Source organism: Globicephala melas, chromosome 11 (genome assembly GCF_963455315.2).
Source record: "Globicephala melas chromosome 11, mGloMel1.2, whole genome shotgun sequence".
NCBI lineage: Eukaryota > Metazoa > Chordata > Mammalia > Artiodactyla > Delphinidae > Globicephala > Globicephala melas.
In genome coordinates, this window is record NC_083324.2 from 78,913,308 (window position 1) to 78,929,328 (window position 16,021).

General features: G+C 42.3%; 1 protein-coding gene across 1 annotated transcript; it reads right to left on the minus strand.

The window, feature by feature from the left end:
• Nucleotides 1-4,653, minus strand: LOC115860589 (HLA class II histocompatibility antigen, DR alpha chain). Its single transcript, XM_030870446.3, has 5 exons — nt 4,512-4,653; nt 2,226-2,471; nt 1,503-1,784; nt 1,038-1,203; nt 1-365 (listed from the first exon to the last, which is right to left on the minus strand). The coding sequence occupies exons 1-4, from the start codon at nt 4,588-4,590 to the stop codon at nt 1,049-1,051; spliced, it is 762 nt and encodes a 253-aa protein (XP_030726306.1). The 5' UTR covers nt 4,591-4,653; the 3' UTR covers nt 1-365; nt 1,038-1,048.
• Nucleotides 4,654-16,021: the final 11,368 nt, after the last annotated feature.

A 16,021-nucleotide genomic window follows, 5' to 3' on the forward strand; every position in this document is an offset into this window, starting at 1 on the left:
AATTGCAGTCAGAAGAAACTCAAAATAATAAGTTTACAAGAGATAGCCCATAGAACATTCAAAAGGTTCCATAGCAGAGAAAGGATCCTATGGGCTCTATTCTAAAGGCATTACATGGTGATAATAAAAAAACAGTGGAAAATGGAGGGAAAGCCAATACAAGAAGGAGCAATAGACAGGAAATAACTAGACATTAGAATTTGGAGATTGTAGAAGGCGTCTTTACTCTTAGAGTAGCTAAAGGGTTGGGAAGTGCTGAAGGATGGTTGCTGTCACCGAGGTGAAAAATCGGAGTACTGCCGGGTTTGTAAAGCTATTAAAGCAGAAATATCTTCACCGATCTTCTCTTTAACAAAGTCCATTACCTGTAGCAGGACACACACAGTTACTATAGAGTTTAAGATGAATATTTTGAGCTCTCACCTTTAGATTCCTTCCTCTTCACCTTTAATCCTTTGACTTTGGAACAGTCTCTCAGTATTTGTGTGACCTCTTGTATATACAACCTTTCAAACCTTCCAAGTAAGCATGAATGAGCAGACCATGCTTTACTTTCTCTTAGACCTTCTGACACTATTTTTCAGAATGGAGGGGCAAAAACAGGCTTTGGCCTCCAAGAGATTTCCACTTCACACAATGAATCTACCCTAAACCCCAAAGAGTGAAGCTCTGGAAATGCTTCAGAACAGATATCCTGCTCAGGAAATATAAGCCAGGAAGAGTCTTAATCTTGAAGTTGACTTTCCCAGATCACAGGACTCAGTATTCTAATGTGAAACAATTATTTTAGGCACTGGAGATAAGTTCTAAGACAGGAGGTGTGGTTTTAGGGGCACATGTATGGAAAGGGACATAGGACTGTGAGGCTTTGGAATATCAGATGACGGCAATGTCTGATTTTGTCCAGCAAAGATAAATCAAGGGCCATGACTTTTGCACTTGTTTTCCCTTAAAGGCATCACATGTCCTTTCCCTCACTCTGTTTCCTTCCTCTGGATCATTCCATATATGTCTTCCTCTGACCACATCAAACCCACCTGCAGGTGCCTCACAGAGGCCCTCGGTGTTCAACAGTGTTGCCTTTGCGCACACCCTTGATGATGAAGATCGTCCCAACAATGATGCCCACCAGAGCCACAACCAGGCCCAGGGCACACACGGCGTTCTCTGTGGTCTCTGTGAGGGGGGTTGGAGCTTCATACTCTGGGGAAAAATAAATCAGAGTACAGAAGTAATGCATGTGGTAGGGAGCAGCACTTAGGACCAAATATAGGGTACTTAGTCAAAAGAATATTTTTTCATCAACTAAATAAGAGGAAGACAGGATGACGTATTAAGGGAATTACAGATTACAAGTGGGGAAAGCTGAGCAATGGGAGACCAGGAACAGGAATTGGAGCAGCTGTTATGAAACAGTTAGGGGACTTGTGGCCCCAAAGGGCCAGACACATGCATCACAGGAGAAAACCATAAAATACAGGAGATTGAAGGATGGTTCTTACCCCAGTGCTTGAGAAGAGGCTCCTCCAAACCCCAGTGCTCCACCTTGCAGTCATAGACATCCTCGGCTGAGGGCACGAAGGGGAGGTAGTGAAACTTGCGGAAAAGGTGGTCATTCCTGGGCAGGAAGACTGTCTCTGACACTCCTGTGGTGACAGGTTTGCCATTTTGAAGCCACGTAACATTGATCACTGGTGGAGAAAACTTGTTGATGAAACAGATGAGGACGTTGGGCTCTCCCAGTTCCACAGGGGTGTTTGAGAGCACAGTCACTTCTGGAGGTACTGGGGGACAGGTGACAGAAGTTAGCCTTCCCTGCTTAACCCTGCCCTTCTCCCTCCCACCAAGGCTGAAAAAGCAATTGAAATTGTGCCCTGAGAATCTGTGTCATGGTCTCAGATACCCAGCTCTGATACCCTCCCCCATTAACGGGAACCAACATTGAGGTGTAAGATACCCAAGGACCTCATTCCTGGCTCCCCCGGCATGGATTCAGGGCAATGACTTTATGAGAGACTGTAGATGCTAGAGACGAGATGTGAGCACATCAAGAAAGAAACAAACTTATAAAGTTCTTGGGCTGGTGGCATGAGAATTTGGAGCTTGCATATGGCAAGAACAGGTCCCTGGGAGGGAAAGGCAGTCACAGTAACATAACACAAAGAGCTGAAGTATCTATTTAAAGCTACAATTCCCAAGCCTAGGAGTGCAGCAGAGAGAGTTACCATTGGTGTTTGGGGTGTGGTTGGAGCGCTTTATCAAGATGTCCAGGTTGGCTCTTCCCACAGCCATATTGGCCAATGCACCCTGAGCCTGAAAACTGGCAAAATTTCCAAATTCTTTAAGCCGCCACACTGTCTCCTTCTTTTCCATATCCACGTGGAAAATCTCATCACCATCAAAGTCAAACATAAACTCGTTTGATTGATAAGGGGACAGAGAGAACTCAGCCTGGATGATCACGTGATCCTCTGAAAAGACAAGAAAGGGAATTAGGGTGGGAACCAGGAGAGAGAGTTGAAGAAGAATCCAGGATGTGAGACACACACATGTGGGCAGGGGTAGTGGAAAGAGAGGGCCAAGTGGAAAGGAGGAGTGATGGAGAGTAGGGATGAGTGGGAAGATGAGGCCTGGGTGAAGGACATTCGTGTACAACAGAGCTGGGAGTGGACAAGCAAAGGTTCAATGTAGAGAGTGTGGATTGAGGAAATGAGGGCTGAAAAACTAGAGTCTCATGAAGCTTTTGTTTGTCTCTATGTTACTGCCTGAGAAATGATTCCCTCTTTAGAATTTCAGCAGTAGCCCCTAAGAGAGAAATGTTCTCTCACTCTCTTGACCTAGGAATTAAATAATTTAAGCCAGAATCCCAGGGCATGTCTCAGAGCACCATAACTCTAAGAAGAGAGAAACAATGTTTAAAAGGTTGGGTTTGAAATCTGGAATCAAATTAAATCTCGAATTCTCATTCAGCTACCTAGTGATCTTGAGTAGATTACTTTATCTATTTATATGTAGTTTTCCCATTATATTCTACTATGGTTTTGCTTCCATGTTGGGTTTGTTTTTAAGATGAAATGAGACTAGTTTTAAGTAATTTCTTAGTATATCATCGGGATTACAACAAGTACTTTAGCATCAGAAACTGCTTTATGTTTAAGGGCCAGACCCATGGACTATATGACTGGAGATTGTGGTACCCAAATAATTAAGTTTGAGACCTTGTAGCATTGTGGAGCACTCACTTTCCTGTATCCACACCCACACCCTGCATCCCTCTGAGAGAAGTACTATATTTGGATTGACCTCACCAACATTCCCTTGCACCTTAAAGATCTTTAGATTGAGACTGTCATTGAGGGACATATTCTATTATGGTTGATAGTGAGAATAATCTACACCAAGGGAATAATGGACTTGAAATAAGAAAGCTACAATTGAAGAGTATGCTGCCTCTGTGGTGCATGTAAATGAGCGGGGGGTTTTAAAATCTGACTGTATATTGATAAACCTAGGGATTTATTTAGCATTTGCAGCTACACACACACACACACACACACACACACACACACACACATTGTAACTTCCTCTTTTAGCTCCAAGGGAAGCTATCTTTCCTGGAAGGCATCCTTGTATGTGGCTCTTTCTGGGCAATAGAAACCTACACTGTCATCATGGGTCTTGGAGCTAGGTTATTACTTTACTTATTTCCAGTCTACCTGCCACCTTCTTTGGGGGTCACTCTGGGCGAAGAATGTTTTTTCACAATACACCTTCACAACGGCACACTATTTGCTCTGGAGATGGTAGAGAGTAATATCAGACACTTCACTTCCTTACTCAATTTTTCTACTCTCTTAAGAATATTACTAAGTTACAGCAACCAAAGATCCTTTTAAGATCCACTGTAACTGGGGTTATCACCGTCCCAAGAGACAGTAAATTAAATGCAATTCATATCAGCATGGCTGCCCTTCCCCCTCCCTTGGGTGAATGGTTGCTTTTTGGTGATTTTCCTTTCTAGTGATCTTTAGTATAATGTCTATGCTCCAAATAGACTGACAGAATTGACAGACCAAAAGATAGCTACCGTGGCAAAAATAGTTAAGAACAGGTGCCAAGAAATCTCATACTTTTTTCTGATTTAATCCTCATGAAATTACATGAGGTTTTTAATTTTTACTAATTTTCCAGGAATGAAAAGTTAAAGAGCAGAAAGGTATCTTGTTAATGCCTGTCAGAAAATATTTCCCTGAAAGTTTGGCTTATATCGAAGTCAATAGTATTAATCAGTATACAATTGAGTTTTGCTTCTCTAATCTAAATTTTACTTCAATTGCTGGTGAGCAGAGAACTCTTCTAACTACAATTTATTATAACATTAGAGTTAGACCGAGAAAATACCTGTCACTCTTCTTTTTCACTCCAAAGATTGTCTTTCAAATGTCCACAGTTCACTTCTCCGATGCTCTCAGAACTTATTTATCCCTACTTTTGATTCTTTCAGCACTTACCTGTGATAGCCCATGATTCCTGAAGGCTTATCAGGACAGTGATGAAAAATCCTGGTATTGGGACTCCAATTATGGCCATTTTCTTTTTAGGTGTCTCGATGAGGGTCAGTAGAGCTCAAGGTGGGTCACAACAGACTGGAATACAAGTAAAGAGAACGTAGGGTTTCAGAGCCTGACTGACTAAAATTTAAAATCAGTTGAGCTGCAGCCAATCAGAAAAATCATTTGATATGACACTGCTGTTGCTAAGGGATGGACTTTTGCAAAGGGTCCAGGAAAGGTGATGCTTTGTTCATTAGATGAAAAAGAACTTCTTAATCAATCAAACAAACTCACAACCAAACAAAAAGAACAAAAGAATCGAGTTTTCAAGAATGATGGGCAATCACTCAGAGACTCTTCCATCCCAATCCAAGTGCCAGGAATGGATCTGCCTGAAGCACATTAGTGAGAATAGAATCAATGGAAATATCCTAAGATAAGAGTTAGTGGCAGATCATGTCTCTGTGCTGTGACAGCCGGGGAATTTATTTAAGGGACAGTAGTTCATCTAAAAGGAAGGTAAATGGTCAGGCTATGAGGAATGCCTGAATCTTGGCAGTGTTGGGTGATAGAGCTGCCCTTAAGGCGCCTGTTACTGCTTCAGGCTCCCTCCAGTGTCCTAGACTCCAAGGTGGCCAACTCTACCCAAGAGTTTGGGATCCCTGACAGTTCAGGAGAACATCAGAAGAGAAACTCTGAGTTCCAACACTCCCAAAGCTGGAGATGTATGGAAAGCTACACCTTGGAACGTAGGTAGTGGTTACTGGAGATAGTAGACCGGAAAGGCGGAAACCTATTCCTAACTCCCATTACCTTAAATGTGTCCTGAGATTGGAAAAGACTTTTGGGCACATACCTTTCCTGAAGAATCAGAGAGATGAATAAAGAGAGTAAATGGGGCAGAGCTTATTTTACCTGGAAGACTAGAGATAACAACCAGTAGGAGGGCTTTACCATTACTTCCTCATGATGAAAGTTCTGATTCAAAGAATTTATCTTGATGTTCACTGTTGAGAATACTGAAAGTTAGCACATGTTGACTGACCCTCATTTTTTGAAAATATAGCAAAACAGAAAGGAAAGTGTTAAACCAACCCTAGAAAGGGCTGGAATCCAAATACTTCCAAGGAGGAGAGACCTGGCAGTGCGGCGGCTCATGAGATGGTGAGTTTACTCTTGAAGATCAGTCATGACACATATACTTAGAGTGGGTTTTCCACAGTGTTTTCTACACTGCTGAGGTCTCATCCTGCCCTACTACTCCCCTCCCAGTTCAGAAGAGCCAAGACTCTACACATGGCTGATTTTTGGATTGTATCTAAGGGCTTTTTTTTTTTTGTTTGTTTGTTTTTTGCGTTATGCTGGCCTCTCACTGTTGTGGTCTCTCCCATTGCGGAGCGCAGGCTCCGGACGCGCAGGCCCAGCAACCACGGCTCACAGGCCCAGCCGCTTCGCGGCATGTGGGATCTTCCCGGACCGGGGCACAAACCCGTGTCCCCTGCATCAGCAGGCGGACTCTCAACCACTGCGCCACCAGGGAAGCAGGTATCTAAGGGCTTTGAACATCCTCTGATCCTAACTTCTGGGTGCCTGGGAGGACGCACACACAGTTCTGCCCTAAAATTGTTGAGGACTGTGTGTCCTGGAGGCACTGGAATGGGCCAGAGGAGACTTACAGTATCAGTCTCTGCTGAGAGTCTGATCCTATAATTTAGGTTTGTCATCTCCTCTATCCTAACCTCCTCTAATCACACCTAACCAATATAATTTTTCTGTGCTTGCCCTTTGCTGGCTGCCATAATGCCTTGTTCTTACGAGATGCTCAATATATGTACAGTAAACTCAGAGACTATATATGTCTCTGTGTTCTACATGTTGTAATAGCACCTTCAACCCAAGATGTTGCTCAGCAACTTATGATGTCGTTTAGTCCTAAAACACTGATTGGTTCTCCTCATGAGATTACTAAACTGGGGAGTCTTTAGAATAGACTTTGAGTTCCCTTTCTCTGTGATGAGAAAGAAGTTTCTATTTGGACATTAATCATGGTTCCCTGTTTCCTCCTGACCCCTAACTTCCTGTGTGTTTGAGGGAATTTCTGAGGGCACCTGAATGAGGTTGTCTCGGTAACGTTAAAAGGCGAGGAGCCTCTGTACTAGTCAGAGTTCATTCAAGAAGTAGAAATCCCTGAGGACACCCTAAATGGGATTATTTATTACAATTCTACTCTATTATAGGGAATTACACCTCCAAACTTTTGGAAGCCTGGAGGAGCACAAGTCAGTACAGACCCCTAACTTTGAGAGGGAGGGACCTGTAGGAGCCACTGCTGACATCATGGCTCCTTTAGAGCTCAGGGGGAAGGAATGTCTTGGGAACACAAGGATGCTGCCAACACAAGATCCCTGTCTGTGAACCCTTGTATCCACGACCTGAGAAACCTTCAGCCTGTCTCTGCTTCCCGAATCTCACACTCTTAAGTTTCACTGGCAGAATGTAGACCACATTCAGAAACCGGGGGTAGGGAGAGCCTGGGAAATGTAATATTCTTGGTTTTATTCCCTACTATACAGACAAGACCATAGAAGCAAATAGGAATTAAAAAAAAAACTACTAAATGCAAATATATCTCTCTACCTCTAGCTCTGTATCTCTATTTCCCCCATAGTTCACTCAGGTTCTCCCCACAGTCCAAACTTAGAACCAGAGAAAATGTTATTTTGGAGTAAAAGGCGAGGGCTTGGAAATGAGATCGCTTTCTCCTTGGACCCAGGTCAAGTCTGGGACCTCTTTGCTTCGTGTTTGTGTGGTTTGAGCTCTGAGAGCCTCCAGCCCCTTCCTTATCTGCCTTTCCCTCCTTTTCCCTCTAGCACTCAGAGTCTTCATGGTATTTCTCCTGCTGAGGACTTCCTACCAGAGGATCTTTGAGGATATTGATCTAGGCATTTCCTCCCCAAGTCCCCATGTAAAAAACTCTCCTTGTTCTCTATCATGTCTCCTCTCCATCCTGAGAGGGGGCAAAGGCTAATCTGCTGAAAAAAACCTGTGTCAGACTGAAAACTGCCAACTGATGACATCAACAAATGTGCTGGGATGATGGGTTAATGGACCTTCCTAAGATGTCCTGTGTGAATAAAGGGGTCCGTGGTGTTTGGGCTCATCTCTACCCTGGGAGGATGAGAGTTTGAGAGTTTGATTCATTTTTTTCTTTACCTCCACTTGAAATCTGATGTTTCAAAGGCCTGAGTTTGTACAGGCTCTTAGGGGTGCGAAATCACTTTTCTTTGTGTAGCTTTTGTAAATAAGGAATTGCAGACACACACACACACACACGTGGGGAGAGGGGTTGGAAACTTCAAATCCACATCTCAGAATATTTCCACAGGCCCCATTGTTATGATTTGAGCATCTAGATTCAGATTGTTTTATAATTCCCAATTTTCTTGTCTCTTCTAATAGGCTGAACTTGGTAGTTGAGAGACTGTGAAGGAAAAGTTTCATTCGAAAAATCACCAGTGAAGCCTGAGAGTGGCTGCCTTCACCAGCTGCCTCCTTGCGCCTGGACAATGGCTGATTCACTCCTTCAACTTTCTGTTCCTTCCACGTTTTGGCAAATTATTTTCAGAGCCATTTCCAGCTCCATCTATCATCTTTGCCACCCCGTGGCAAAGTTAAACGTGAGGAATGAATCCCTAGGACTGCTTACTGGGTGGATTAGGATAAGGAAGGTGGTAGAAAATGATCAAAAAGTACCTTGTAGTTAGGTTTCAAGTCTGAATGTTATGACAAATGAAAGAAATTTTCAAAAAATAGAGGTCATGATGAGAAGGTGGCTCTCGTTCGCATTGACATAGCACAGGTCAAGCGTACAGTGTAAGAGGGAAGTTTGTTAGATGATCACAGTAGAACACGGGAGAACATGAGTGGATGAATGTCATCTAACACACAGGGCATTTCAAGACTTAGATAGGATAATACATGAGAAATGACCAATGCCGTAAAATGCTTTAGCAAAATCAAAGTTTTTATGTAACTGTGATGAGAGAGAATTACCTATTTTTGATATAAGGTTACTTTTGAACTTTGAAGTTTTATGGTAGAAAGAAAGGTGAGAAATCGGCCAGAGAACTGTCACTGGTTTTACTGAAAGTCTTTTTTTTTGGTGCGGTCTTTCTCCCTTACCAATTAAAATATTACTAATAAAATAGTAAATATCATCTTAAATATTACCATTATATTTTCTACCATTATATTTCCAATTTATTCTGAGGAAACCAAGATTTACAGAAGTCTAGACCTTTGGTCAATACCTCACTTAGGAAGTGGGAAGGTAGTTTTGTAAATCACGTCTCTAACTCTATAGCCAGTAATATGTGGAGTCCAAGAACGAGTCCATTCAAAACACTAAAACCACTCCCATCACAAATGCAGCCTCAGGTGGGGATGACAGTTGTTTTGTCTTGTAAACTGTGTTTATTGGTGAATATTTTAAAGGTTCTTAATAAACATGGCTTTCCTTTGAGGTTTTTTTTTTTTTTTTTTCCTAAAGAGTAGTGAAAGCGGGACTAGGCTTCCCTCTTGTGGTCAATAGTATTTAATTCTTCATATCAGTTTTTTTGACATTGAGCGTTCAGAAAGCTAGTGAATAATCCAAGATTTTAAAAGTCAGGATGCTTTAACTAATATTTTCCTCGTGTACATACTCAGAAATTCCCAGATGTGTTTGATCTAATTAGGTTGCTTAAATGGTTTACAATTTAAAAACCTTTAAAATCTTTTTACAGTAAGCATCACAATGCTTTTTTTTTGGATAAGCACACAAACAAAACATGGAATGTGTTTCTTTTAAGTAATTTGAAAAATAAAATGATGCTTGATAAAGAAAACAAGTAACTGTAAGTCACTTTCATTCTTGTGGGTAAAAGTTTAATACCCTTTCTATTTCTCCAGGACAAATTTAATCTTAGACTAAATCTCTAGCTCTTTTTAGGAAACCTAAGAAAGGAAGAATGTCAGCTAACTTTCTAGACAAAATTATCTATTGTAAAAATGGCTTTTGCTTGGTAAGTTGTATTTGGCTAGGAGGAATATCTGATGAATTATAACAAGTGTGGGAACCCATACATAGCTTGGGCATCTCTGAATGCAGTGACCCTTGTAATTGGGCATGCACTTACCAGGGGTCTGGAAGCTATGCACATGAACTTGATGCAAAAGGCGTTGACTCCAAAGTGATGAGGATTCTACCACAGGGTAGCTGCTACTTTCACAGGTATAAATTCATCTTGCACCTGAGCTGTCACTTAGGGACGAGGTGGGCAGAGACCAGCACCTGGTCTGCATTATGGACTGTTTCAAGAACTTCTCCCACTGAAGAGAATGATCAGATGCTGCTCCCTTGAAATGCTTTGATTCTGTCTGCTCTCCTTCTGAGTGAATCTGAGAGCTAAGTAAGCCTGAGTATTTGATTAAACCTAAGAAGATTCCCTGGGCCTTCATACATGGACCGTTTTCGTTTTATTTAGTTTTTGCACAAATATGTGTATATGAGACATCCTCAGTGTTATTAGAGATCCCCCTCTAAGAAGTGTCTGCTTCTACATTTACACAGATAAAGGGGTTACTAATGTCCCATCTTGCCTTGATCACTCTTCCCCCATTTTCCTGTAGTAGGACCATAGCCCCAAACAAGTCTCCTTATCGCCACCACTTTGTGATTTATCAAAGTGGCAGAAAGTTTGAGGCAGGTAGTTTCCCTATATGTTCATGATTAAGTCTAATAACCAGTGGGTTTAACTTCCATATGACATTTAATATTTGTATTTCTTCTGATTTGTCCCAATGTACATCACGTGAAAACACTAAAATTTTTTTTTTAGTAATACTTTTGGAATCGGTACTTGAATATCCTTAAGATGCTATTTCCATCTTTAGACTCATAAATTTTTTTTGCATGGCGTCACTCTTGCTGTCTATCAACGCTGCTTTGGGAATCAAGAAATTCTACCATTTCTCTTTGTGAATTGCTTTGCTCCTACCTGCATGGATAATTTAGGTTTTCAGTATATGTGGATTGCAGGAAACATGTTTCTGTCTACTCTGAAAGCACTCACAGCACAGGAGAGCACCCCTTCCTCTGGCATTACCCTGTCTGGGATCGTCTTGATGCTCAATGCCGGGGAGATGTACCACCGCTGTAGCCTCCTCCCTAGTACAAAGCTGGGACTTTCCTTAAAAAGCTCTCTAGAGCCCCCAAAGGAAGGTGTGGGCAAAGGGTCCTCCATCCCTCACATGGATTGTTGCTCACCTGGACTCTGCAGATATCCCTGGGATTCTGGGGAAAGGGATGGGACATACAGTGAACAGGAAGTCTCCTGTGAAAAAGTGAGGTAAGAGTTACCATCATTAAACCTTTAGGCATGTAAAGTCCATGATCTGGAAAACCTAGGCTTGGGTAGGAGCTTTTATGACACTTAGGATGTGTCCCTGATGGTGACCCCACATGAATGGTGGAGGTATGTTCCATTCATATTGCTTGCACCATGTCACACCTGGATCATGCACCAGTGTACTCACTGGGCATCATTAAACAACCAGGCACTGGATGACACTGTTCCCACGTGTCCCCTCATCAGGCTGGTTTCAGTGGCACTCCTGTTGCAATTGGGTGGACTTCCTGTCAGGCTTCTGTGAAACTGATGTCACATGTGGGGAAATAACTCAACATATTCAGCTGCAGCATGGGCTGTTTGGCCCTGGACGAGACAGCAGAGCAACTGCTGATAATGGTCAGCAGCTAGAGACCCATACTTGCTTATGCAGAGCCTTGTGGGCATGTCTGGAGACCAAGAGGGAAAGCCAGGAGTGACGATCAGGCACTTACCCTGCACAAAGAATCAATTTCTGCTTTATGCTGGCTCCCACCTGGAGAAGGTATAAGGGTAAAGTTTCAAGTAGGGATGGCTGTGTGGTGCTGGGCAGTGAGATAAGGGTGGAGGGGAGGTGATAGGGCTGCCAATGGCCCCCATACCCACTCAGCCTGTTCAGACCCCAAATCTGAAATCACAAGGATGGGTCTCACCAGAGGTCCAGTACACAACACAGAAGACCCTGGAGAAAAGGTAGGAGCCCTAGAGATATACATATTTTTTTCTTTTGTGAAGGATCTGATATATTATTGTGAGTTGCCCTGAGAGAGAAGCAGGTTCTTTGGATTATATTCCTGTTCTGGAGGCATCTCTCACCCTTGACAATCTGCCTATATGTTCAGCATGCTTCAAGGTGATGGCTCTGGAAAGTTGGAGCAAGTTTGGTGCAGGAGGTCAGGGTCCATAAGCCTATAAAGTTTGTCTCTCAGATTGGCTCTGATGTGCTAGGGTGCAGGCAAGGGTTGGAGGGGACTTTGGTACTTTCCTGACAAAATTTTTTTGCCATTCCTCTTCTCTGTTTAGATTTATTTCTCCTCGGTCCTGCCAGTCTTATTGCTCCCCAAGAAAAATTGCCCAAGGGGCATATGAGTCTAGTTACTGCAAAATTATGTGCAGTAGGAAAAGACTGGAAACAGCTCAGATGTCCATTTCAAGTGACAGGTTGAACGAATAAAGTACAGACACACAACAGTGCAATGAAGCTGTTAAAAGTAATCATGAGGGAGGAGAGGACAAGCAGAGAAGCCCTAGAATAAGGGACTTTTGGCCTGGGCTTTGCAGGTATCGGTAATTGGAGCAGCAGAAGCTACAACTGAAGGCAGAAGCTGGAACTGGTTCCCAGAAGAAATAACGTCACTGGACCATGGAGCCAAACATAGGGCTTATCGTGGAGAGCTGCCTAATTTCACCAACGGTTCCTGGATTTTCCCTCACTCTTCTCCTCCGCTGATGTAAATGTTTCTTTATGATAAAAATCTCTGAATGGTTTCCAGACCAGAGAAAAAAATCTGACCATGTGAGCAGCTGCAGACAGTGTTCTCCCCACGTGGACATGCTCCTCCTTGGTGGTTTCCTGCTTTTATGTCTTCTGATTATGTCAACTACACGCCAGTCATCATGTACCAGGAATTAATTTCAGCTAAGTTGATCTTATTTAGGCAAGAAGTGAGGATTGTGGGACTGCTGAGTTCTTCCAGGGGGTGGTCACGTCCATAAGGGAATTATGATTACTGTGCTGCTTAAGAGGACCGTCAGCACGGAACACTATCAGAAAGTGATTGGTTACCGTGCGAGAGTGACTGTAACGCCCTACACAGTGGCCAGCAGGAGGGAGCCAATGCCGAATATGCAGCACTCCGAAAATCCAGGTGAAGGTCACTTTCAATAGCCCTAAAAAACTTAGTTATGTTTGTGAATGTAGCTATAATTTATATGAAGATATATAAAGTTATTTAACCATTCAATGGTTAACAGATACTTAAGTTGTTTTCAATGTTTTGCTCTTATGAATAAAGTTGTTATGAGCTCTCAACAGTTTTTCTAGGTGTATATTTAAGGCATAATGCAGCATGTACATATTTTCAATGTTACTATGTAATTTTGACTTCCAAAATGACTGCATCAATTTATACTCCCATCAGCTGTATACTGGCAGAAACACTGTTCCACATCCTTGCTTACAACTGATATGTTTTGACATTTTTATTATTTTTCCAGTGTGTTTTTGGTTTGCAATCCTCTGATTAGTACTGAGGAGGTTGAACAACTTTTCATATTTGTATATAATTTAGGTATCTTTGCTGTAGAATGTTTCCTCTTGCCTTTACCACTTTTTTTTTTTACCCTGCATATTATAAGTTTTAGAATTGTTTATTTCTACAAAGCAAACCTGTTGGGAACATTGATCAGGATTATGTTGAGGAGAACTGGTGTTTCAACAATATCAATTCTTCCACAACCAGCCATATACTATCTCTCCATATATTTGAGATTTCATTAATCTCTCTCATCAGAGCTTTATAGTTTTCACTGTAGAGAGAGCAAACATATTTTGGTTAAATTCATCTCTTGTTTTGTTGTATATTGCCCTCGTTAAATTCACACATTATCGACATTTTAATAACTTTCTTAGGGTTTTCTATGTAATCATATAAAATGCTTTCCAGGCTGCAATGTTCATTCTTTGTCAAAAAGAGTCTGAAACAACGGGAAATCTGCTTGGCTCATATTAAACTTTAAAGTAATATTATTTTGAGAAATAAAGCCTGATTAATCAAAAACATTAAAGAATATTTTAAAGATTGTTTCTCATACCCAATTTTATGTTAAATTACAACCAGATACAGTTAATTAAACGTCTTAGACATGATCATGGAACTAGTCACAAATTGTTTCCATGTTCCAGTTTAAATAATTTTCATAGCCTTCAGGGTGTAGATTTCCTTTCTCTCTGCCAATATCTGGAATATTCTTTATTCTCACATGTGTCCACAAGTAGATATTTCTCTGATATTGAAAGCTCCGTGTCCCTGATAGATGCTCCACACCCGCCAGCTCCTACACCTGTGGCTCACAGCTCTCAGTGAAGTATGAACTATGCCTCATGTTCCATCCCGTGAAGCATCTCCTCCATGAAGATTTTCTTGACTCCCTCATTCGTCACTGAACTATTATAATTTAGTGCCTATGTTCTCTCCTCTTAAAACTGTAAATGCCCTTGAGAACTGGATTTATAATTTTTTCATCGTTGCTTCTTTAAGAGTACCTGATGATGAAACACGGTAACAGTGAATGTAAGATAAGGAAGCAGCCTCTCTCTCAAGAAACCTTTCCTTTTTCCTTTTTCCTCCCCTTCAGTCTCTCTTTCCGTGTCTTTCTCTCCTTCTCTTCTTTTCCCATCCCCACCAGTATCTACAGGGTGGTTCAGTCACCGAATTCTGGAGCCCCAGGAGACTGGAGCAGATTCAGCAGCATCAGTTTTCCTATTTCTGCTCCCATTTCGGAAAGTTTATGAAAGGAAGAGATTGGAAGTTAGGATCTGGGACATTTTAGGACCCAGCTCTCAGCCCTCCCCACCTCGCTCAGAAAGTCGCTAGCCTCCTTGAAACCTGGTGCACGTTCTTGGACAAACATGCCATCTACTGGTCACATGAGGAACTGCAATAGCCTGCTTGGGACTGTGCCAGAGGGCCAAGCGCCGTATTTGAACCAAGGAAGTATGGCAGGGTACAAGGGTGCAAAGGCAGGAGGCTTGCTAGGTTGGTGTGCTTTTCTTTAACCCTCTTTTCCCCAACATTCAGAAGGTTCTCCTATTTCCGGTGTGAGATGCTTGGCTATCTCTGTGATTGTGCATTCTCTGGGGTCCTGGGAGGACTTTGCAGTTATTAAGACACATCCTGGGGTCCTCCTAATTCCCAAACTGAGGCATCTGTGCTAGTTTGCTAGTGAGTTAGTGTGTGTTTCACCAACTCTTCCCATGAGCTTCACTCCTACAGGCTAAACCTGCAGCGGAATCAATTTTACATAATTTTATCACTTTCGAAAAGTCATGGATGATAATTAGTGACTGTGTTTACACTTCTGTAACTTTCTCACAAAAGTAAATTTCAAAGTAAAAACTGAAATTTAAAAGTACATTTTAAAAAATTTAAACACTTCAGAGGAGGAACTGGTTTGTCAGACACTTTTTGGATTCTAAGACTGGGATGGCTCTAACAGTACAATGAGCTCTTCAGCTAGGATTTAGCTCAGTCCCCCAACCCTAAATGTTTTGGTATTTTAAGCACCGCTGTGCAGAAATTCTACTGCTTTTTATTTTTATACTGACTTCTGGTGGAAAATCTGTAAGATGGGGAGATTTTATTAAGAAAGCTGGATCTGAATGAGAGTCCTTGGGGCCAATCACAGTATTGCAGTTACCCTATTTTTGTGGCAGGAACTTTAGAAATCACTATATTCTTCCTTCTCCTTTAAATGATTCCTCAGTCTGTAGGATCTCACTTTGTCACTGATTCTTTTTCCTCCTGGGTTTTGGCCAGACGGCAATGCCATGCTTCCCTTTGATTTAAAGGAACATGGTCATGGCCCTAAGCCCTGCAGATCTCCGGAAGGGAAGCACAATTCCATGTCCATCGTGTCCCCTACTGAGGCCAAGGTGACACTGGATAAGGTAGAATAGGACAGGGAGGCATACACACCAAGGAGTCCTCAGAGCTCTTCCCCGAGCATTTATTACCACATCACCTTCATCTCTATGGACCTGAGATATCACAGCAGTGCCTCCAATATGGCCACGGACACAGAGTAACTTGCTTCTACCCCTTCAGGACTTGGGTTAATCTTCAGGCTGTTTATACCTGGGAACACACCACCCTTTGGGGTGCAACATTCCCAGAGGTCAGGGTGGCTGACTTGCACCTGTTTGGTCAGCTTCCTCCTGCACACTAAGCCCCCTGGTGGGTCTAATTCCTTCCCCTACTGTCCCTGTTACGGGTAGCTTGAACTCCTCATTTTAGGCTCAAATATTACCTTCAAGTGAGG

What these genes read in the sequence shown, in the direction of transcription:
- LOC115860589 (XM_030870446.3), bottom strand. Translation starts at nt 4,590, where the DNA reads ATGGCCATAATTGGAGTCCCAATACCAGGATTTTTCATCACTGTCCTG. An exon ending in GGAATCATGGGCTATCACAG is followed by an intron (nt 2,472 to 4,511) that starts GTAAGTGCTGAA and finishes TTGTCTTTTCAG; the next exon opens with AGGATCACGTGATCATCCAG. An exon ending in CCACACCCCAAACACCAATG is followed by an intron (nt 1,785 to 2,225) that starts GTAACTCTCTCT and finishes CCTGTCCCCCAG; the next exon opens with TACCTCCAGAAGTGACTGTG.